Here is a 23,299-nt window from a genome sequence, read left to right on the forward strand (position 1 = left end):
ACTAACTCCATTTGTAACTCTGAAACAATGAATTAATTATGCAACTTCTCTTTTTAACTCAAGTGTGTAAGTGTGGAATGTGTGCAATCTTGTACCAATCGGTTCCCTTGTCCCTGTCACATCGTCTGTGTAGATCTGGATGACAATTTTCGATTTCTAGATTTTTTTTTTTTTTGATGAGAGAATTTTCGATTTCTAGATTAATGAGAGATGTGAGTGGTTCGGAGGGTAAATATTTCAGATTATGGCAATCTTTAATATGTAAGGTATCAAGTGTTGTGAGGTTGGCTATCCACCCCGGCAAAGATGTCACCTTAGGTAATCTTAAAAGATACAGATAACGAAGAAGAGGGAGGTTCTCATCTGTTGAAAACTCAAATTCCGGACAACCTGCAAAAAATAAAACATAACAAGTGATCTTCTTAGTTATCAGATTTTCTTTGATTTCATGCAACGAAAACTGGAAATCTAAAACGAGACAAAGAAAATAAATGATCACTTACTATGGATGGTCAATTCTGTTAGTGAAGTGAGATTATTATAAAGCTCCTTAGTGAGATTCTTTAGCTTATCACAATAAATTATCTCAAGACTTGTAAGATTTTGCAGTGTCATCATCATTGTCGTCCCTGATACCCCAAAGGATATTAAATCATAAACTTCAGCAATCTGAAGTTTAGAAAGTTGAACGGGGGAACTTTCTAGACAGCTGACCAAAAACGATTCTACGCAATTCCTCAACTTTAAAACTCTTAAAGATAGCTGCAACAGGGGAATTTTTCTTAACTTGGTACACTTAGAGATGGTTAACTTTGTAAGGTGGGGGAATGAAGTTTGTCTATCTTCTTTTATTCCGTTTTCCACTTCTGATGACGGTGACGACCATTCCTCCAAACTAGGCATCTCAGATATTGATAATACTTCAAGTGATGGAAAGAAGACGAAACCTGATTGACCAACATGATTTCCATGATAAAACTCATCCCTGATGTATCTCACCGAATCCATTTTACATAATTTAAGAATTTTAAGTACTGGTTGTAGCACAAGCGGCAGTAGAATTACAGAGGCATGATAAATCACTTGGAAACATGGCACCTCCATACCCATTTATAGAAAGGTCACTCAAATTAGGTAGATGTTTGAGGCTTTCCGCAACAATTTCCAGCACCTCTTCTTGTTGTTCGCTGGTGCTGTAACTATTTCCTTGCTCGAGACTAATTGGCGGTGACCACTCTAAATGTACGACACGCAAATTGTGCTTTCCGATTAAGTTGGCTTTTTTAGCGTCAACTACGTTTCTCACATTGTTCATTGCTTTTATCGTTAATTCTCCTTTCAGGTTGTTCAGTCCTTCTAATTGCTCAATAGTAGAACCACTCTCTGCACCTACAATGAAGAAGCTTAATGTTTGGAGATTAACCAATTCTCCCATTCCGTTTGGCATTCGGGTTAATGCATCACAACCATCGATGCATAGGTGTCTGAGGCTTCTCAGTTTCGATAGGTCGTTAGGTAACATTTGGAGCTTTTGACAGTCAGTTAGGTTCAATGTTTGGAGATTAACCAATTTTCCCATACCGTTTGGCATTAGGGTTAATGCAAAACAACGTTCAATGAATAGGTGTCTGAGGCTACTCAATTTCGATAGGTCTTTAGGTAACATTTGGAGCTTAATACAGTGGGTTAGGTCCAACGTCTGCAGATTTCTTAGTTGACAAAATGATTTATTGGGTAATGAAGTTATACCAGTGTAGGAGAGATTGAGGTACCTCAAGTGCTTCAAATTGCTTATTTGGTCAAGCTTTGCATTTACCTTTCTTAAATTTAATGTCCGCAAATTTCTAAGATTTTTGAAGTTTAGTTGAAGATGAGTTCCATGGCTGAACTGTTCACATAGAAGAGTGCGCAAATTTGGTTTTGATCCTTCCACGAAAAGCACAAGATTGCTCCGCAGTGAACTTGAGAACGACGAAACAAAAGACACATGCCTTAATCTTCTATTACCAGTATTATTTCTTGTTTTGTCATTCCCAATAATCACAGAGCATTCTTCCCTCATTATAGAACATGCAAGGTCATGCATTAAGTCATGCATTTTACATGATATCACATTGCCAGATATATCGATATAGGTGTCTTGAAAGAAGGACCTCCAACATAAATCGTTAAAAATCTCAATTCCCACATCTTCCAACTCTAAGTGACTACCTTTGAATGGAACAAAACCGTTTGCCATCCACAAATAAATCAATTCTTGTCGGTCGAATATGTAATCTTTTGGAAAGACGGAGCAATAAGCAAAACACGACCTCAAATGTGAGGGTAAATGATTGTAGCTCAACCTCAAAATTGACAAGATAGTGTCTTCATTTTCTAATTGAAGTTCCCAAATTTCATTGTCTCTAACAAACAACCACTCTTTCTCTTCTCTTTTACAGCGAAGTAGTGCTCCTAATGCTTTCGCAGCCAAGGGTATACCTCCACACTTAAGCGCAATCTCCTTGCCAATAGCTTCCAATTTCGGATAAATTTCTATTTCGTTCTTTCCCATGTCGAAAGCACGATGCTTGAACAGTGAAAAACAATCCTCATGGGATAAACCTTTTGGGCGACACACTGGAAGCGTAGACATTATCGATGCCACTTTTTCAAGTCTGGTGGTCACAATAATTGAACTATCTTTGCTTCCACATCTGAGTGAGGATTTCAAAACATCCCACTTGTTCATATCATCATTCCATACATCATCTAACACCACTAAGAATCTCTGCCCATTAAGTTTCTCACGAAGGCGACGTTGCAAAGGTTCTAAGTTTTCGAGATCATTTGCAACCCTTCCTAACGATTCTATAGTAGCTCTGAGAAGGAATTTCGGGTCAAAGTTGTCAGAGACACAAACCCAACATCTAACCTGAAAATGATTGACAATCCTCCCATCATGGTACACCATGTAGTCTTCCCAAGACCACCCATTCCATGTATTACACATACCGAAGCATCTCCTGCTCGACTATGATCTCCACCTTCCTCCTCAACCCCTGCATTTTTTATCAATAGGTTCACCATGTAATCTTTATCATCTTCCCTTCCATAGACTTCTTTCTCGGCCATATCGGAGCTAGTTTCTAGGTGCTGAGTCGACCTCGGTTCAACTTTATTTCGCACTTCCAAATGGAAATTCGACCTTTGTCTGGCAATCTCATGAAACTCTGTCTGAACTTTTCTCATTCTTTTCGCAATTTCCCGACGAGAATAAACTTGTTTGAAATTGATACAAGATGAGAGATGTAATACCTGAAGATTGTTAGAAGTCGGGGTCTCCATCGTTTGAATGGTTAAAGCTTCAGTAGCTAACTCATCCAATATGTCCTCGGCATCATAAGCTGCATCCTTGAGTTTATTCAACCAATTCTGAAAGGGTTTGTTTTTAAGTTGTTTTAACTCAGCGTCTTCGATGACATCTTTAATGGTGGATAGTGTGCTGGAAAATTTGTCCAACTCTTGTTTGAAACCAGAGAGTAGTGCAAATTCAGATTGGATAAGAGAACTGAGATTACGAAGAACAGTTTCAACTAAAGGAGAGACTAAAACTTGAAGAGCCATTGAAGCAGCCATCTCTTTATCTGGTGGTAGGGAGATAGATCTTTAGCAGGACTTTACAAAGTGATATTCTCTCTCTCTCTCTCTCTCTCTCTCTCAAATTAGAATATGAGGTAGAAAAATGACTACAATGAAGATAAGAGGACTTGCTGGGGTCTTTCATTAAAGTAAATACTTGGGGAGAAAACAGTTCTATTATGCCTAATGATAGTTGACAGGCTTATGCCTTGATCGCTTCATTAAGAGAGAGTAAGCTGAGTTAGGTAAGGTTAACTCATTGGAGAGGACTTAGACATTTTATTATTGGCTACTATATCACCCTATTCGTATTTTGGGCAAACTCACATGCCCCCTCACTTGTGATGTTATTTTGAGCTAAGCACTTTATTTTCAGGTAACAATACACATATATCTTCTGAGCCTATTACGTGTAGGTTTAGTTCTAATAACTTAGAGAAATTGGAGAGAGAATGGTGAGAAAATATATTTCAGTGATATGCCACCACATCAACGGAGGGTTGGGGGAGGGACCAAAGTGGAGGGATGAATAGAATTTTTGAGAAAAGAATGCATACCAACTAAAATTCAAGCAAGCAAAACAAAATGTAGTAACTGGGTACATATAATTTTACCCTGAAAATGCAAACTGCAGACAGATGATAGTTGTGCTTCTATTTCAACTGAATTTCAAATTACACCAATATCAAAAGATCAACAAAACTTCCCTCACTTACTCCAACAAGACCCTAATTTCAAAATTCACCAACTAAACCAAATCCAAGCTCAACTCTTTCCCAACTTTCTTCACCAAGACAATATTATCATCACTAGACTAATCCCATGTGCTAAAATTCTGAAAAACATCTGTCTCCTCTAACTCATAAATCTTCTGTGTAGATCTGGATGACAATCTTCTATCCGTAGATTATTAAGAGATGTGAGTAGCTCGGATGGCAAATATTTTAGATTTTCGCAACTTACAATGGTTAAGCTATCAAGCGTTGCAAGGTTGGCTATCCACTCCGGCAAAGATGTCACTTTAGGTAGTCTAACAAGACTCAGAAAATGAAGAGCGGGGAGGTTATGAAACTCATCTGTTGAAACCTCAAATTCCGGACAATCTGCAAAAAAAAAAACATAACAAGTGTTCTTATTATCAGATTCTTACGACTTCATACAATGGCAACTGGATATATATATAACGAGACAAGAAAATAAATGATCACTTACCTGTGATGCTCAATTCAGTTAGTGAAGTGAGATTGTCATAAAGCTCTTTATTGAGAATCTTTAGCTCAAGACAACCATATATATCAAGACATGTAAGATTTTGCAGTGTCTGTTGAAACTAAAGATACTTTTGTTGCTCAAACAAGAGGTGGCAACACTATGGGATAAGGTGGCATCATATGGGTGTGGTGGCATTCATATAGGTGTAGGTGGCAACATATGGGAATACTAAGTTTGAGGTGTCTTCTTCTCATGTGAGTCTTCATTTGAGTGAGACACCTCATCATATTGAGGTGTCCATCGTATGACAAATGCCAATCCCATGATGAGACACGCTATATGTACAAAGACACCTCAATGGTGAGGTGTCACCATAATGTCCATTCTCTACACTATAAAAGGAGAGAAATGGTGATGTTCAAAATCATCTCATTCTCATCCCATCCATTCCATCTCATAAGCAAGCCAAGTGAAGAGAAAGTGAGTTAGTATTAGAAAGAGAGTTTAGTTTCTTCTAAATACTTGTCTTTTCTTTGGTAAAGAGAGAGTTGATAGTATATCTCCTAGAATAAGAGAGAGGTTGTTCATAATTGTTATCTCCTTATTTAGAGAGAAGAAGTTGTAAGTAATTCATCTCTAAGTGTAAATTTATCTACAAAGTTGTTCATCTTCGTGTTATTCGATATTCGACTTTAGTTGCAATTAAGTGTCTAAGACTCACAACCTTTCTAACAGTGGTATCAGAGCTAGGTTCTTGTCGGTTTGGTTAGTGGAAGAAGACACCAAAATAATGGTGGCAAAGTACGATATAGAAAAATTCAATGGGAATAATTTCTCATTATGGAAAATGAAGATGAAGGCAATTTTGAGAAAAGATAATTGTCTAGCGGCAATTGAAGATAGGCGGGTTGATATGCTTGATGACGCTAAGTGGAACGAGATAGATGGCAATGCTATTGCAAATCTACACCTAGCACTAGCCGATGGAGTATTATCAAGTGTAGCTGATAAGACGTCAGCAAAAGAGATATGGGATACTTTAACAAAGTTGTACGAGACCAAATCACTACACAACAAAATCTTCTTGAAGAGACGACTCTACACTCTTAGAATGATGGAGTCAACAACGGTAACAAACCACATCAACACCCTTAATACTCTATTCTCTCAACTTACATCAATAGGGCATAACATGGACACGGTTGAACGTGGGGAAATTCTACTTCAAAGTCTACCGGATTCATATGATCAACTCATCATCAATATTACCACCAATATAGAAGTTCTGTCCTTTAATGATATTGCTGTTGCAGTTCTTGAAGAAGAAAATCGACGCAAAAACAAAGAAGATAGACAAGAAAGCTCACAACATGCTGAAGCTTTGACGATGATGAGAGGGCGATCAATGGAACGTGGCTCTAGTGGGAGTCAAAAGCAGAGTAGATCAAAATCAAGGAGTAAGAAGAATGTGAAGTGTCACTATTGTGGAAAGAAAGGGCATTACAAAAGGGATTGTTGGAATCTCAAGAAGAAAGAAGGAAAAAGTCCTGAGTTGCCAAACGCTCAGGGTTGTGTAGCAGGTACCTCGGATGAAGGCAAAATTTTATACAGCGAGGCAACAACAGTTCATGAAGGCAAAAGAAATTTTGCTGAAGTTTGGCTAATGGATTCAGGAGCCACATGGCATATGACCCCTCGGAGAGAATGGTTCCATCAATATGAACCCACCTCTGGAGGATCTGTGTACATGGGAGATGATCATGTTGTGGAGATTGCTGGTATTGGGAGCATCAAACTGAAGATGTATGATGGTACCGTTCGCACTATCCAGGAGGTACGACATGTTAAAGGTTTGAAGAAAAATCTATTGTCTGTAGGACAATTAGATAGTCTCGGGTGTAAAACCCATATTGAAGGAGGGAAAATGTGATCAAAGGTGCGCTTGTGATCATGAAAGCAGAAAAGATAGCTGCTAATATGTACATGCTTCAAGGAGAAACACAACAAGAGGGAGAAGTTTCAGTTGCATCAACAAGTTCGATAGAAGAGTCAACAAATCTTTGGCACCAAAAACTCGGTCACATATCAGAACAAGGTATGAAGATTCTCGTCGAACAAAACCTTCTTCCAGGGCTCAAAAATGTTTCTTTACCATTTTGTGAGCATTGTGTTACTAGTAAGCAGCACAGATTAAAGTTCAGTAGTTCAAATGCTAGAAGCAAGACTATTTTAGAACTTGTTCACTCTGATGTGTGGCAATCACCGGTTATATCCCTAGGAGGTGCAAGATACTTTGTATCTTTTATTGATGATTACTCCAGGAGATGTTGGGTGTTTCCAATCAAGAGGAAGGCAGATGTATTTGCAGTTTTCAAAAATTTCAAAGCGCAAATAGAGCTTGAATCTGAGAAGAAGATCAAGTGTCTAAGGTCAGACAATGGAGGAGAATATACTGGTATTGAGTTTGATACCTTTTGTCAAGAAGAAGGCATCAAAAGGCAGTTCACAGTGGCGTACACTCCACAACAAAATGGAGTAGCAGAGCGGATGAACAGAACCTTGTTAGAAAGAACAAGAGCAATGTTGAGAGCTGCAGGAATGGACAAATCTTTTTGGGCGGAAGCAGTCAAGACCGCGTGCTATGTGATCAATCGGTCTCCATCAACCGCAATTGATCTAAAGACGCCAATGCAAATGTGGACAGGTAAACCAGCTGATTATTCTCGCTTACATATGTTTGGAAGTCCAGTATACGTGATGTACAACACCCAAGAAACATCAAAGCTAGATTCGAAATCTAGAAGATGTATTTTCTTAGGGTATGTTGATGGTGTGAAGGGGTACCGCCTGTGGGATCCCACTGCCCACAAGGTAATAATCAGCAGGGACGTGATATTTACAGAAGACAAAGTACATACAAATGATAGCACTTCAAAGGAGAAACCAGATACTAGTACAGTCCATGTTAGAAATGAACAAGAAAATCAAAATTCTTTTGAAGCGGAACTAGAGCACGAAGAACAAGAAGAAGCTGAGACTGAAACTCCACTAATTCGACAGTCAACTCGGGAACGGAGAGAACCAGCTTGGCACTCAGATTATTTTATGGAAGGGAATATTGCATACTGTCTACTAACGGAAGATGGAGAACCTTCAACTTATCATGAGGCTATAAAAGGTCAAGAAGCTTCTCTATGGATGGCGGCAATGCAAGAAGAAATAGAAGCTCTCCATGAAAATAATAAATGGGATCTTGTTCATCTACCACATGGAAGGAAAGCTATCGGAAACAAATAGGTCTTCAAGATCAAAGGGGATAGCAATGACCAAGTGGAGCGGTATCGTGTTAGACTAGTAGTGAAAGGGTTCGCTCAGAAAGAAGGTATTGACTTCAACGAAATATTCTCACCTGTTGTACGACTTACAACAGTTCGGGTAGTCCTGGCGATGTGTGCTACATATGACTTGTACTTGGAACAATTAGATGTGAAAACTGCATTTCTTCATGGAGAACTTGAAGAAGAAATTTATATGCTCCAACCAGAAGGTTTTGAAGAAAAAGAGAACTTGGTTTGCAGGTTGAACAAATCTCTATACGGTCTCAAACAGGCGCCGAGATGTTGGTATAAGAGATTTGATTCCTTCATTACGAGCCTAGGATACAACAGACTTAATGCAGATCCTTATACTTACAACAAGAGATTTGGTGATGGTGATTTTATAATTTTGCTGTTGTATGTAGACGACATGTTGGTTGCAGGCCCCAGCAAAGATCGTATTGAAAATTTGAAGGCTCAAATGGCTAGGGAATTTGAAATGAAGGACTTAGGACCAGCAAACAAGATTCTAGGGATGCAAATTCACCGAGACAGAAGTAATAGGAAGATTTGGCTTTCTCAAGAAAACTACTTGAAGAAAATCTTGCGACGCTTCAATATGCAAGATAGTTAGTCAATCTCTACCCCTCTTCCTATTAATTTCAAGTTATCTTCCAGTATGAGCCCTAGTAGTGAAGCAGAGAAGATGGAGATGTCTCGAGTACCGTATGCATCGGCAGTGGGTAGCCTAATGTTTGTTATGGTATGTACAAGACCAGACATTGCACAAGCAGTGGGAGCGGTTAGTCGGTACATGGCAAATCCTGGTAGAGAGCATTGGAATATGGTGAAGAGGATCCTGAGATATCTCAAGGGTCCCTCAAATGCTGCATTATGTTACGGAGGACCGGACTTTCTTGTTAAAGGCTATGTTGATTCGGATTATGCAGGTGATCTTGATAAAAGCAAATCCACCACAGGGTATGTGTTTACTCTTGCTAGAGGAGCAGTAAGTTGGGTTTCGAAACTGCAGTCTATCGTGGCCACTTCCACGACGGAAGCAGAATACGTGACAGCTACACAATCTAGCAAAGAGGCAATCTGGTTGCAAATGTTATTGGAAGAGCTTGGACACAAACAAGAGAAGGTAACTTTGTTTTGTGATAGTCAAAGCGCTTTGCACTTGGCAAAGAATCCAGCATTTCACTCGAGGACGAAACACATACGAGTTCAATATCACTTTGTTCGTGAGAAGGTGGAAGAATGAAGCATTAGTATGGAGAAAATTCATACAAAAGAGAACCTAGCAGACATATTAACAAAGCCAGTAGACAGTAACAAGTTTATATGGTGTCGATCCTCCATCGGCCTAGCAGAAAACGTGAGCAGCATAAGAGCAAAGTAGAAGGATGGAGAAGTTACAAACAAAAGTAACTTTAAGTGGGAGAATGTTGAAACTAAAGATACTTTTGTTGCTCAAACAAGAGGTGGCAACACTATGGGATAAGGTGGCATCATATGGGTGTGGTGGCATCCATATAGGTGTAGGTGGCAACATATGGGAATACTAAGTTTGAGGTGTCTTCTTCTCATGTGAGTCTTCATTTGAGTGAGACACCTCATCATGTTGAGGTGTCCATTTCATTTGAGGTATCCTCAAATGAGATTACCATATGACAAATGCCAATCCCATGATGAGACACCCTATATGTACAAAGACACCTCAATGGTGAGGTGTCACCATAATGTCCATTCTCTACACTATAAAAGGAGAGAAATGGTGATGTTCAAAATCATCCCATCCATTCCATCTCATAAGCAAGCCAAGTGAAGAGAAAGTGAGTTAGTATTAGAAAGAGAGTTTAGTTTCTTCTAAATACTTGTCTTTCCTTTGGTAAAGAGAGAGTTGATAGTATATCTCCTAGAATAAGAGAGAGGTTGTTCATAATTGTTATCTCCTTATTTAGAGAGAAGACGTTGTAAGTAATTCATCTCTAAGTGTAAATCTATCTACAAAGTTGTTCATCTGCGTGTTATTCGATATTCGACTTTAGTTGCAATTAAGTGTCTAAGACTCACAACCTTTCTAACAGTGTCATCGTCATTGTCGTCCCCGTTACCCGAAAGGATGTTAAACCGTTAACTCCAATAATCACAAGTTTAGAGAGACGGAGGGGGGGAACTTCTAAACACCTTACTAAAACCGATTTTGTGCAATGGAATAACTCAAACTCTTAAAGATAGCTGCAACCGTGGAATATTTCTTAACTTGGTGCCAAAGATGGTTAATTTTGTAAGGTGGGGGAATGAAGATTGTCTATCTTCTTTTATTACGTTTCCCACTTCTGAAGACGGTGACAACCATTCCTCCAAATTAGGCATATCAGATATTTTAACATGTTCAAGTGATGGAAAGAAGATAAAACCTGGTAGACCACCTTGATTTCCATGATAAAACTCATCTCCCATGTATCTCACCGAATTCATATAACCTATTTCAAGAAACTTAAGTACTGGTAGTAGCCTAAGCGGCGGTAGGTTTTCCACCCTTTGACAATAGTAGAGTTTGATATTGACCAAATTAGAGATGCATGATAAATCACTTGGAAACATGGCACCTCCATACCCATCTATACAAAGGCCACTCAAATTGGGTAGATGTTGCAGGCTGTCTGCAACGATTTCCAGCACCTCTTCTTCTTGTTCACTGGTGCTGCAACCATTTCCTTGCGCCAAACTAGTTCGTCGTGACCACTCCAAATTTACGACACGCAAATTGTGCTTTCCGATTAAGTTGGAATTTTTAGCATCAACTACATTTCTCACGTTCTCCATTGCTTTTATCCTTAATTCTCCTCTTAGGTTGTTTAGTCCTTGTAATTGCTCAATACCAGAACCACTCTCTAGCCCCACAACGAAGATGCTTAATGTTTGGAGATTAACCAATTTTCCTATACCGTTTGGCATGCTGGTTAATGCAGAACAACCACTAACGAATAGGTGTCTGAGGCTACTCAATTTCGATAGGTCTTTAGGTAACATTTGGAGCTTAAAACAGTTGGTTAGGTTCAACGTCTGCAGATTTGATCAAGCTTTACATTTCTTGAGCTCAAATCTAATACCCGCAAATTTCTAAGATTTTTGAAGATTAGTTCAAGATAAGGTCCATCAGTGAAGTGGTCCACTAGGAGAGAGCGCAAATATGGTTGTGGTTATAGTTTCACGAAAGGCTCAAGATTTGGCACTAGACCTGTCACCGAAATTGAGTATGGCGAAACAAAAGACACATGTTTTAATCTTCTGTTACCAATATTATTTGTTGTTTTGTCAAACTCAATCACAGAGCATTCTTCCCTCATTATAGAACATGCAAGATCATGCATTAAGTCATGCATTTTACATGATATCACATTGCCGAATTTATCGTTATAGGTGTCTTGAAAGGAAGACCTCCACAATAAATCGTTGGAACAAAACCATTTGAAATGAATCAATTTTTCTCGTTTAATTATGTAATCTTTTGGAAAGACGGAGCAAAAAAGCAAAACACGGCCTCAAATGTGAGGGTAAATGATTGTAACTCAACCTCAAAATTGATAAGATAGTGGCTTCGTTTTCTAATTGAAGTTCCCAAATTTCATTATCCCTAACAAACAACCATTCGTTTTGTTCTCTTTTAAAGCGAAGTAGTCCTCCTAATGTTTTCGCAGCCAAGGGTATACCTCCACACTTGTGCACGATCTCCCTCCCAATAGCTTACAGTTTCGGATAAATTTCTATTTCGTTCTTGCTCATGTTGAAAGCACGATGCTTGAACAAAGAGAAACAATCCTCCTCGGATAAACCTTTTGGGCGGCACACGGAAAGCGTAGACATTATCGATGCCCCTCTCTCAAGTTTGGTGGTTACAATAATTGAACTACCTTTGCATCCACATCCGAACGAGAATTTCAATACATCCCACTTGTTCATATCATCATTCCATACATCATCTAACACCAGTAGAAATGTCTTCCCACTAAGTTTCTCGTGAAGGTGACGTTGCAAAGAATCTAAGTTTTCGAGATCAGTTGCAGACCCTACGGACGATCCTATAGTAGCTCTAAGAATGGATTTTGGGTCGAAGTTGTCAGAGACACAAACCCAATATCTAAGCTGAAAATGATCTTTCTTTGTTAAATTCACGATTATATAAATAATCGGAGATATGAACATGAAGTAAAAGACACGATAATTTAACGTGGTTCGGTCGAATACTCAAGACCTACATCCACGGAGAAATAACTCTTTATTAATAATCATCACATACAAGTGTATGTGGGTTTGATCGGTTACATTGGTCAGACATAACTCGATGAGTTTGATTCCTAAACCCTCTCCTATTTATAGATGGCTTGGGATTTAGGGTTTCCTAGTTTCTGATTACTAAACTAGGAAATAATACAAAATCTATCTAAAATTACCATTAGATAGTTACAAAAGATATTCTGAATATATTATACTAAATATTACATATCTTAACATATCTTCAAATATCTTCATATATATTCTGAATTCTTCTTAATCGTCGGATCTCGTCTTCTCGATCCGTCACGTACATACACGTGTTACACACGTACATTATTTCTGGAACTCATGTTGACCGTCGGATCTCTTATCTACGATCCGTCATATATCATGTATCCTATTACCCCCCCCCCCCCCCCCCCCCGCAAGTTGGAGCACGTAATTTTTTGAAGTGTCTGACTTGGAGAGAGAAAAAAAATATTTGTCGGTTCTTCGTATTCGTCTTCTTGCAACTCTTAGATTGTGGATGCGTTGGAAGATGATTGAAGGATTAAGTCACAACTAAAAAGTTGGTAATTGCGGTCAAAGATTGAACTAATATCAATGACAACGAAATTACATGTAATGTGTCATGAATTTAAAGTTGGTCATTGGGAAAGAAAATGTCAACACAAATGTTGTTAATGTGAATGTCGACAAGAGAATCATTGTCGGGTGAAAATGGTCAAGTGACCTAATGAGTAACAAAATAATTTTGTTTGAAATCGACAAGAAATCATTGTCGTAATTGCCAAAAAATATTGGATAAGTAACAACCAAAACAATGGTCGACATGAAATTCATTGCCAAAAAAAGGCAAGATCGCAGATATAATTCCGGAATTAAAAATAGAGATATTCTATTCGTTGAAGAGATATTCTATTCGGTGAAGAAATATTCCAAAATATAATTTGGTAAGAAAGACAAGTCATCATAGACAAAGTATGAGTTGGAAAATGTCACGGGAGAATCCGGAAATAAAGGTCAAAATAGATATATTCTATTCGTGGTAGGAAAAAATCCAAAATAGAATTGGAAGAAAGAAAATAATCATGAGAAATATATGATTATGAAAATTTCGCGGGTTGAATTCCAGAATTAAAATCCAAAATAGAATTCTCCGTTGAAGGGAAAGTCCAAAATTTTGGTAGAGAAATAAAATTGTCATAAACAAAGTATGACTTTAGAAATATCACGGGTATATCCGGAAAGAGAAATAGATGGAATTAATCTATTTAGTGTCACAAATAGAATAGGAAGTGACAGAAAAATTGTGTCGCAACTAGAAAAATTGGATATAAATGACAGTAACATTCTGTCGCAAAAAGAATTTCCAGCAGCAAGAAACTGTGACAAAAGACTCACATAACAGTGGTAAGATTAGCTGTCCCAAATAAAATTGGGGTAATTGAAATCCCTAAATTAGGGTTTTCTTAAGAGACTAAGACCTTCTCAATTAGAGGTATAAACACAAATATGGTACTGGAAGATCCCCAATCAATGTGCATTAAGTGAATACCATGTCCAAAAGCCAATGAATTTGAGCCATATATGAGTACTAGGGGTGGGAATCGGGCGGGCTCGGTCGGGCTCGGGCTACCAAGTGCCGGGCTCGGGCGGATCGGGCTCGGATAAGCCGAGCCAGAGGTAGTGAGTCGGGCGGATCGGGCCGGGCGAATGAAAGACTTGAAGTGCCCGTAGCCCGTCCGAGCCCGACTACCCGAACGGGTTTCAACGGGCTCGGGTCGGGCGGGCTCGGGTTTTAATGAATTATTAAAAAAAAAATAAGCAATAATTTAATAATAAAACAATAATTTAATAAAAAAACAATAATTAATTAAAATACCAACCATTATATATATGATTATCAGATTATATCATAAACAAAATTACATAATCACCCATTTTAATAACAAAAAGTACATTTCCCTCCCTCCAACATTTTAATAACAAAAAGCCCAAAATATAAACAAAAAGTTACATTTCTCTCCTTCATTCATTAATCGAGCAATTGAACTTGAGAAATGCTAGGACTAGGAGTTAGTTCGGGAAACCCGTCGTTTAACGGATCAAACTCCTTCAAAGTAACATTAAGCTCATGTTTCCACCAATCCTTAAGACAAACACAACACTCCAACATTTCCGGAGTTAGGCTACTCCGATAGTCCCCAAAAATTCTTTTACCTAAAGAGAAAGCCGACTCGGAAGCAACAGTCGAAACCGGGACAGTAAGAACATCACGTGATATTCGGGACAAAATCGGATACCTCTTCTCGTTCTCACTCCACCAACCCAAAACATCGAACTTTTCAATATTATCGACCGCAGGATCTGGCTCAGACTCATATCTAGATATTTCTTCGGAAGCGGTAGCTATAGGGTCCTTTCGGACTCTCTTAATACTTCTCCAAAAAGCACCACGCCTAGACGGTCCATCGGGCTCACTCTGGGGTTGATCAACAGTAAACGACGAAGAAACGGATGAAGGCACACTCAAATCAGCCGTATACTCTTTAAATAATTCATGTAACTTGCCGATCATGGTGGCAGATTGCTCAGTAGAACACTTGATAACATGAGCCGAAGTATCGAAACAATTCTCAAGTTCGGTTAAGAGCATATCAACTTTCATTTTGATCCTTGGATCTAAAATACATGCAACACCAAACAAAACGGGAGTTTCACCCCAATACTTGCAAAATTTAGCCTCCATGAAATGAATAATGCCCGCAAACATAGGATCATGTCGATTATTTAAAAATACCATCCCAATATCAACCAAATACTCCAAGACGAAGTAAGAAGTCACATAATCAACACCAGAAAAGAAGTTGGTTGCCTCATAAAAAGGCTTCAAAAACTTGTACAACAAATTGGCGTGCTGCCAATCACTACTCGATAAGACAAAAGGCGGAGATCGATCAGATAAGAACGAGTCAATCGGATCCTTAAACGGAAAGGCACTTCTCAACATAAGATAGGTTGAATTCCAACGATGTTTTACATCCAACTGCAATTTTTTAGGAGAATAGTTCTTTGATTCACAATGTGTTCGAAATTGTGCATTTCGAATCTCCGATGCAGAGATATATTCAAGACAACCTTTCAGCCATGTAAGCATTTCTTTAAACTGGGGAACTTTAAAACCATCCTGAACAACCAAGTTCAAGATATGACAGCAACATCGAACGTGAAATAATTCGCCTCTCAATGGTAAATGAGGCATTAACTCGATTAAACGAGAAACAGACACAGTATTTGCACTAGCATTATCCATTGACAAGGAAAACACTTTACCAGATATCATCCAATCATTAGTTAGCTTATCATACAAAACATTGGCAATGTGTTCCCCAGTATGAGACTTGTCCAACAGAATGTAAGAGATGATTCTCTTTTGGACACACCAAATTTCATCAATGTAATGCGCTGTTATGGACATGTAACTAAGCCTCTGGTTCGAAGACCAGATATCAGAAGTAAGAGCAATTCGACCAGGAGCACTAAGTAAAACATTTTTGAGTGCATCTTTTTCTTCCTTAAAGTATTTAAGGATATCATTTCTAACAGTGCTCCTAGAAAATGACTTGAACCCAGGATGGAAGGAATCAGTAATATAAAATTGAAAGAAGGGGTCCTCCACAAATTGCATCGGCAACTCGCGAAGGATTAAAAGCTTGATCGTGTTTTTGCGAGCTCTCGCTTGACTAAACTGAAATGAACCCATATTTCCACTGTTTGGATCTTGTACCAACTTTGATTGAGTCAAGTCGATTTTTAGTGCTTTAGCACACTTAAATGTGTGTCTCTTGAAATGTGTTGTCCCGTTAGAAGATTTCGAATTTCGAGAAACACCACAAAAGTTACATTTGGCCATTTTAATGATCTTGCCTCCATTTTTAGGATCAGGAGCATCATGAAAGGAATAAAAGTCCCAAACCTTAGAAGTTCTGCCTCTCGTACAGGTTGACGTTCCAGTCAGCACATCTACTTCGCCTGCGGGAGAACCAGCGGGAGCAGACACACCAGGAACAGGAGGATCAGCAGTACCAGCAGGAGATATTTCTCCATGAGCACCACTCTGACTCTCCGTCAAATCAACCAAGTAGAACCACAGCCAACATAGAAAGTCATTCTACTAAGCTGAGTTCATGAGAGATCTAAGATAACGAAATTCATCATCGGTTTGTAGGAACATCAATATTCGTTCAGACATTCAATTTCTAACCAGCTTCCTTGAATCACCCATTTTGGTTACAGTGTTCTAACAACAAAGAAGTGTCCACAATTGGGAGAACCATTTAGGTTCTTCATCAATTCGGTCCTTCTAAGTGTTTAAACAACGCATCCAAAACTGGAATGACAAGTGATCCAGTCTGAAATCATGAGTCCTACAGAGAAGGTAAGAAACATAGAAGTTAGAAATAGACAAGTTCAAAAACAGACAAGTTTAAGAACTTAGAAGATAAGTTGTTTTAGAATTAGAAAGTAAAGAGAAGTGAAGGTTAGAAAACTTGTTTTAAAAAAGAAAGAAAGAGAAGAAGAAGAGTAGTTTTGAAAAACAGAAAAACAAAAGTAGTTTTAAAAAAGATTTGTTTTAGAAAAAGAAAGTAAATAAAAGTGAAGGTTAGAAAACTTGTTTTAAAAAAGAAAGAAAGAGAGAAGAAGAGTAGTTTTGAAAAACAGAAAGAAGAGAAGTACTTTTAAAAAAGATTTGTTTTAGAAAAAGAAAGTAAAGAGAAGGTTAGAAAACTTGTTTTAAAAAAGAAAGAAAGAGAGAAGAAGAAGAGTAGTTTTGAAAAACAGAAGAAGAGAAGTAGTTTTAAAAAAGATTTTTTTAGAAAAAGAAAGTAAATAGAAGTGAAGGTTAGAAAAGTTGTTTTAAAAAAAAAAGTAAGAGAGAAGAAGAGTAGTTTTGAAAAACAGAAAGAAGAGAGTAGTTTTAAAAAAGATTTGTTTTAGAAAAAGAAAGTAAAGAGAAGGTAAGAAACCTTTTTTAAAAAAGAAAGAAAGAGAGAAGAAGAAGAGTAGTTTTGAAAAACAGAAGAGGAGTAGTTCTAAAAAAGATCTGTTTTGAAAAAGAAAGAAAGAGAGAAGAAGAAGATTTGTTTTTAATTGTCCTGAATATGAAGGCAAGATCATCATGTTGGCTCAGATCTGTGATCAAGTCTGACTGAGTTGTTTGAAAAAAAAATACTTTAATCTATGATCAAGTCTCATTAAGTTGTTTAAAAAAAAAGATCTAATGGTTCTAAAACAAGAGATCTATAAATATTATTAATTACCTAATGGTTCTAAAACAGAACACTCGGATCTGTTTAATCAGACAGATCGATAGTTAGATGACTCAGATCTGTCTGATTAAACATATCAAACTCAATGTTTGTGTTCTGTTTCAGAACTAAAAAAAAAAGATTATTATCTATGATCTATCATCTTGTATCAATATTATCTAACGGTTATGAAACAGAACACTCATTTGAGTTTGATCTGTTTAATCAAATGAGTGTTCTGTTTCAGAACAAAAAAAAAAATTCCACTATTTTTTGTGTCTGTACATGGTACATCTTACATCGACTTCAAGTCATCAATCACAAAAAAAAAAAATTACAACAAGAACAGACCCTAATCCGATCTATATATTTGATCAGACAGATCAAAGGTTTAGAACTCTGATCTGTCTGATCAAACAGATCTGTTAACATTTTAAGATTAAACTAACTATCTAAGATCTAATAACAACATAGTATAACTTTTCACAAATCAAAAACAAATAACAAGATCATAACAGAAAATAAAAATAAAAAACCTATCTAAGATGAGTTCGAAGGCTTAACCGCTTCATTTGATCTTAAAGATCATCAGCGTATACCATTAACCGAACATCATCAGAACTCAGAAGTGATCGCCTTTCTCCAAAGTCCAAACTCGAAACCCACATCGCATGCAGAAGTAGAAACATATGAAGACTAAAAGTAGATAGAAGAAAAGGATTTACTAACCATTTTTGTAGATCCTTACTAGTCGATTTTGCTTTAGGTTTTCGATTTTTGTAGATCCTTACTAACCAGTAGCTTTAGGTTTTCGTTTAGGGACTAGGGTTACTAACAAACAAGCTCTAGCTTAAGGTTTTCGTGAAGCTTTAGGGTTTAGGGTTAAAGTTTCTGGTGTCTAGTGTGGTAGGAGAGAGAGAGGCGGAGAGGGAGAGAGAGGCGGAGAGGGAGAGAGAGGCGGAGAAGGAGAGAAGGGTTAGGGTTCGGCTGTGAGGGGTTTTATAGGCTCGTCGTTTTAATCCAACGGCTGAGATGTGATTTGAAGGGGAGCTCTATCTCAGCCGTTGGATTATAAAATGACACGCGGTATCTAACGGGTACCCTCTCGGGCTAACTGTCGGGCTATGTTGTCGGGCTCTGTCGTCGGGCTTGTAATCGGGCTATGCATCGGGCCGGGACTCGGACGGGCTTAACGGGCCGGGACTCGGAATTGAGAACCTGTCCGAGTCCCGGCCCTATTAGCCCGATATATCGGGCCGGGTTAGCCCGGCTCGGGGCTGCTTCGGTCATCGGTCTCTCACGGTTCGGGCCGGATCGCGAGTTTCCGGACCGTTTTCCCAGCCCTATATATGACCGGTAATGGTGATTTATTTCTAGAGAGAGAAAATGGACGAAGAAGCAAAAGAAATCGATGCTTCGTTACATTCGTTGCAGCAACACGACTTCGGCGGCGGTATATGGCAAAACGAAGGCACCTATTAGCATTAGCAATACTAAAACGGGGGAGTTACTCACTTGCTTAGTTGCTGGTTCAACAGCAATAAACCCTAAAAGGGTACTATCACGGGAAGAAGAAGAAATAAGGGGTAGGGCCAGTTTCTGGGTTAGACACGGGTTGAAAAAACCGGGTTAGAGATTGGTGTAGCACAGTCAACATGTGCGGACTGGTCAAAGGCGCGACTCAAAAGTCGGTGACTTGGTCAGCGTGTGCTAAGGGTTTGTTTGGCCGCGGGTTGTGGTAAAAACCGAGTGGAACTTTGTTCCAGAACAGGGAAACAAAACGAACCAGATCTGATAGTTTGGTTCAGAAACTTCTATTTTTAATTTCAGACCTAAAATAGGTCTACAAAACTCGAAAAAATTGAAAAAATGTAGAATCATACCTTGGTTAGAGAAGAAGTGCGTCTTCGATGAACTTTAATAATCCCATAAAATCATCGATAATTTTGGATCTCCTATTCTTGGTTGAAAAAATCTTCTATTTTTACTTGATTTTCGGATCTCCTATCACAAGACTAATCTTGGAAAATAAATGGTATACACGATTGAAATATAATATAATCACAACTAAAAGAAAAGTTGGAAATTTGCGGAAGCATTACTCAGGATCAATTAACCTGCTCATGATACCATGTTAAATTCACGATTATATAAATAATCGGAGATATGAACATGAAGTAAAAGACACGATAATTTAACGTGGTTCGGTCGAATACTCAAGACCTACATCCACGGAGAAATAACTCTTTATTAATAATCACCACATACAAGTGTATGTGGGTTTGATCGGTTACATTGGTCAGACATAACTCGATGAGTTTGATTCCTAGAACCCTCTCCTATTTATAGATGGCTTGGGATTTAGGGTTTCCTAGTTTCTGATTACTAAACTAGGAAATAATACAAAATCTATCTAAAATTACCATTAGATAGTTACAAAAGATATTCTGAATATATTATACTAAATATTACATATCTTCACATATCTTCAAATATCTTCATATATATTCTGAATTCTTCTTAATCGTCGGATCTCGTCTTCTCGATCTGTCACGTACATACACGTGTTACACACGCATATTATTTCTGGAACTCATCTTGACCGTCGGATCTCTTATCTACGATCCGTCATATATCATGTATCCTATTATTCTTTAATCAGTATTATTACCTTCATGTAGGTAGTGGTCTTTGATATGACTGAAGGCAATGTATATAATATTGAAGACTGAAGACAGAGTAAGTTGGTCAAGGTTGACGAAGTGGAGACCAGCTAGACATTTTATTCTCGGTTACTAGGTCGCATTTTCTCCATACACTCCCCCTCAGGAGGGGCCTTCTTTCAAGCGATGTACGCATGCTTTTCTTGGTTGACGTAAAACAAATGTGTCTTTTGAACTTATCATGTACGGGCTTAGTTCTGATACCATGTTAAATTTGTGGTCACCCAACTCAAAACCAATAGCAATGAGTGGAATGGACCTAGACATGTTACTCTTGGTTGCTAGATCACCGTTTTTCTCATGAGGGACTATTCTAACCATTTTTGTATTGACAAACATTCTCGACTTGGTTTTGCAAATTGCTCATTCAAGGTCTAACCAGATTGAAGTTAGGTAGTGTTTGTCTTGTATACAACTCGAAGCTGAAATCCGATTCAAAAGTCTGATTGACTCAAGTTAGATTGCAAATCTCGAGTCAGATTTGAAATTGTTTCGTTTATGTCTGACTCGTTTTAATGACTTATTTGAGTTGATTTTAGGTCCATTTGATTCAGACGAGTTAGGTGGTTCGGATACAGAAGCGTATCTGTTTCAGGTACGTATATAAAAGTACTTTTTACTTGAGGTGCTAATTACATGACTAGTTGCTAGTAAATGCACTTCCTTTTCCTTTTCAATATTATACATACATATATATTGAGAGAGACCCAATGAAACCAGCAAGCATTAATTAACTAAAGAGATCTCTTGGTGAGCCTGGATGTGGCTAGCACCAAAAGCAATAAAAACATGAGAGATCCAATGAAGGACAAGCCAAGAGATGTAACGGCAAGATGACAGTAGCGATCGAAAACATTGCAAACTTTTTTCCATTGAGTATGAGAGTTTCCTTTGTATCCGATTAAACCGACAGCTCCAGCAGCACCATTCCCAGCAAAAAGCAGAGCCACCATTATCATATCCAAAATGATTACTGTAAATTCTAACCCCTTCAATCGGTTTCCAATCGCTAATATCATAGTGAGTGCTCCATAAATGCAGGCTATAATGTTTACCACCATATAGAATCTAAAATCACATTATCAAAAAATAGTTAGGTTTCTATATGAAATGGTAGATGATGGAGAATAAAAGCTTTACTTACATCAAGGCAGAGAAGTACTGCCATTTAGCAACCACGATAACGTTCAGTGATGGCAGAGTAGGAACAACCGTAATGGCGACGGTTTTGGTCTGTTTACTGACTCCCATTGTAATAACAGCCACCAATGTAGCAACTACACCTACGAATCGTACTAGGAAGTCACATGACCTTATTGTGCTTGACTTTATTGTACTTGTTTCTGTCTTGTGTTGAGACTCCATTGCTATTCTATTACTCAAAGAGACGGTCAGACGGATATAATTAAGTAGAAAAAATAAGAAGTAGAACGAACCAAAGGTGAATATGGGAGAGAACAAGGGATGAGGGAGGTGTGTGAGATGAGAGATGTATCACCATATGAGAAGGAAGAGGTAGATGGGGGTATATATAGAGGGAGAGAGGTACAAAGAAGAACAACAAATAAAATTTTGTTAGGGGACTTTAACCGTCGCTCTGTAAATAACAGTTTACCCTCATTATTGACAGGTAAATGCGTCGCTAAAAAATGTTATTTTTTGTAGCGGAGAAGGATCTGTCGTGTAAGTAAAACTAACGCATAAAGGTTAGGTTTTTGGTCTTGTTGTAAATTTATTGCAACTTCACCCAACAACAAAAGAAGATGAAGTGAACGGATAGCGAACAAAATATGAGTTGAGTACAGAAGTGGAAAGGTGATCCGTGTGAGACGAGTATAAAGAAGGCACTCTGATGGAATTAATGGAGGATAGATACAAGAGAACAACTACCCTGTCTCTCTCAATAATGAGAATGCTTTATATATCTATTATTAATTCGATTTCGACTCTTTCACCTAAGAGATTCAATGCAACTAGCATGGTCGATTTAAAACTTGAAGTATGAGAGTTGGAGTTAGGTTAGAAGCAAGGTCATGAACATGCAATAATGAGATACGGATGGGTATAGCATCTTCTGTTTTCTGATTGTTTCTGTTTTTAGTTTCACTTTTTTAGACATTTTTCTGTTGAAGCAAATATGGCAGAGATGGTAGGTGAAACTGTTTTAATGGAGCGGGCATATATTCCAAATATAGGTGGTTTCGAAAATTACCCGAAATAAAAGATGAATGAGGTGCTCTGTGAAATGGGCTTATTGGATTGGACTTCTCAGTGATTGATTGTACTAATGGGCCAGTCCGGCAGGACAATGGGCTAAAGATGGCACATTTGACACGTGCTTATTAGGTTCGATAGGTTTGGGAAGTTAGTGAATTAAATCGGATGCGTCTATAGGCGCCCTTCTTTTTTTTTTACTCTTTTTTTGGAATGTGACTTCGATTTACGATAGTCATTATAATGGCGTTGATACATCAAAGATGTGATAAGTTCGGTAACTGCCAAATCAAACAAGAACGGGTCTAAAGCCCAACTAACCATGACCTAAAGGCCATCTATATTATTTATGCCCTAATAACCCCAAGTTCAATAATCCAGAAATTCTACCTTCTCTGGAGATCGAACCCCGGGACCTCCAAGGACATTTGGAGTATATGTCAACATTTTAACTACTCGGACAACCAAGGTTCTTCTTTTTTTACTCTTGGGCCTCCCTCTCTTCACGCCTCACGGATTAGTGCAGTCCGAGGGCACTTAGACTGGGCCCTATCCATTTGGGCTTGAACAACATAGATTAGGCTCGGACCGAGTGCACTCTGACCATCTCAAT

At 38.2% G+C, this 23,299-nt stretch overlaps 2 protein-coding genes and 1 pseudogene across 3 annotated transcripts; all 3 read right to left on the minus strand.

Moving 5' to 3' along the window:
* On the minus strand, positions 1-3,694 carry LOC147551303 (disease resistance protein RGA2-like; annotated as a pseudogene). The gene is made up of 2 exons (XR_015238838.1): positions 504-3,694; positions 1-390 (listed from the first exon to the last, which is right to left on the minus strand). The product of XR_015238838.1 is annotated as a disease resistance protein RGA2-like (transcript).
* A 6,682-nt stretch (positions 3,695-10,376) lies between these two features.
* Positions 10,377-11,117, minus strand: LOC147551304 (putative disease resistance protein At3g14460). Its single transcript, XM_086668551.1, has one exon. It carries the CDS (start codon positions 11,115-11,117, stop codon positions 10,377-10,379), a length of 741 nt encoding a protein of 246 aa, XP_086524677.1.
* Positions 11,118-21,072: 9,955 nt separating this feature from the next.
* Positions 21,073-22,100, minus strand: LOC147551305 (CASP-like protein 1E2). The gene is made up of 2 exons (XM_086670369.1): positions 21,617-22,100; positions 21,073-21,540 (listed from the first exon to the last, which is right to left on the minus strand). The coding sequence occupies exons 1-2, from the start codon at positions 21,835-21,837 to the stop codon at positions 21,207-21,209; spliced, it is 555 nt and encodes a 184-aa protein (XP_086526495.1). The 5' UTR covers positions 21,838-22,100; the 3' UTR covers positions 21,073-21,206.
* Between the last annotated feature and the right edge of the window lie 1,199 nt (positions 22,101-23,299).

Source organism: Eschscholzia californica, unplaced genomic scaffold (genome assembly GCF_041429995.1).
Source record: "Eschscholzia californica isolate CP2 unplaced genomic scaffold, dmEscCali1.0.p SCAF_3, whole genome shotgun sequence".
Lineage (NCBI taxonomy): Eukaryota > Viridiplantae > Streptophyta > Magnoliopsida > Ranunculales > Papaveraceae > Eschscholzia > Eschscholzia californica.

Excerpts from the sequence above, each read along its gene's own strand:
- LOC147551304 (XM_086668551.1), bottom strand. The coding sequence starts at position 11,117 with ATGCCAAACGGTATAGGAAAATTGGTTAATCTCCAAACATTAAGCATC.
- LOC147551305 (XM_086670369.1), bottom strand. The coding sequence starts at position 21,837 with ATGGAGTCTCAACACAAGACAGAAACAAGTACAATAAAGTCAAGCACA. Across the intron at positions 21,541-21,616 it reads CAGTACTTCTCTGCCTTGAT|ATTCTATATGGTGGTAAACA; the intron begins GTAAGTAAAGCT and ends ATGTGATTTTAG.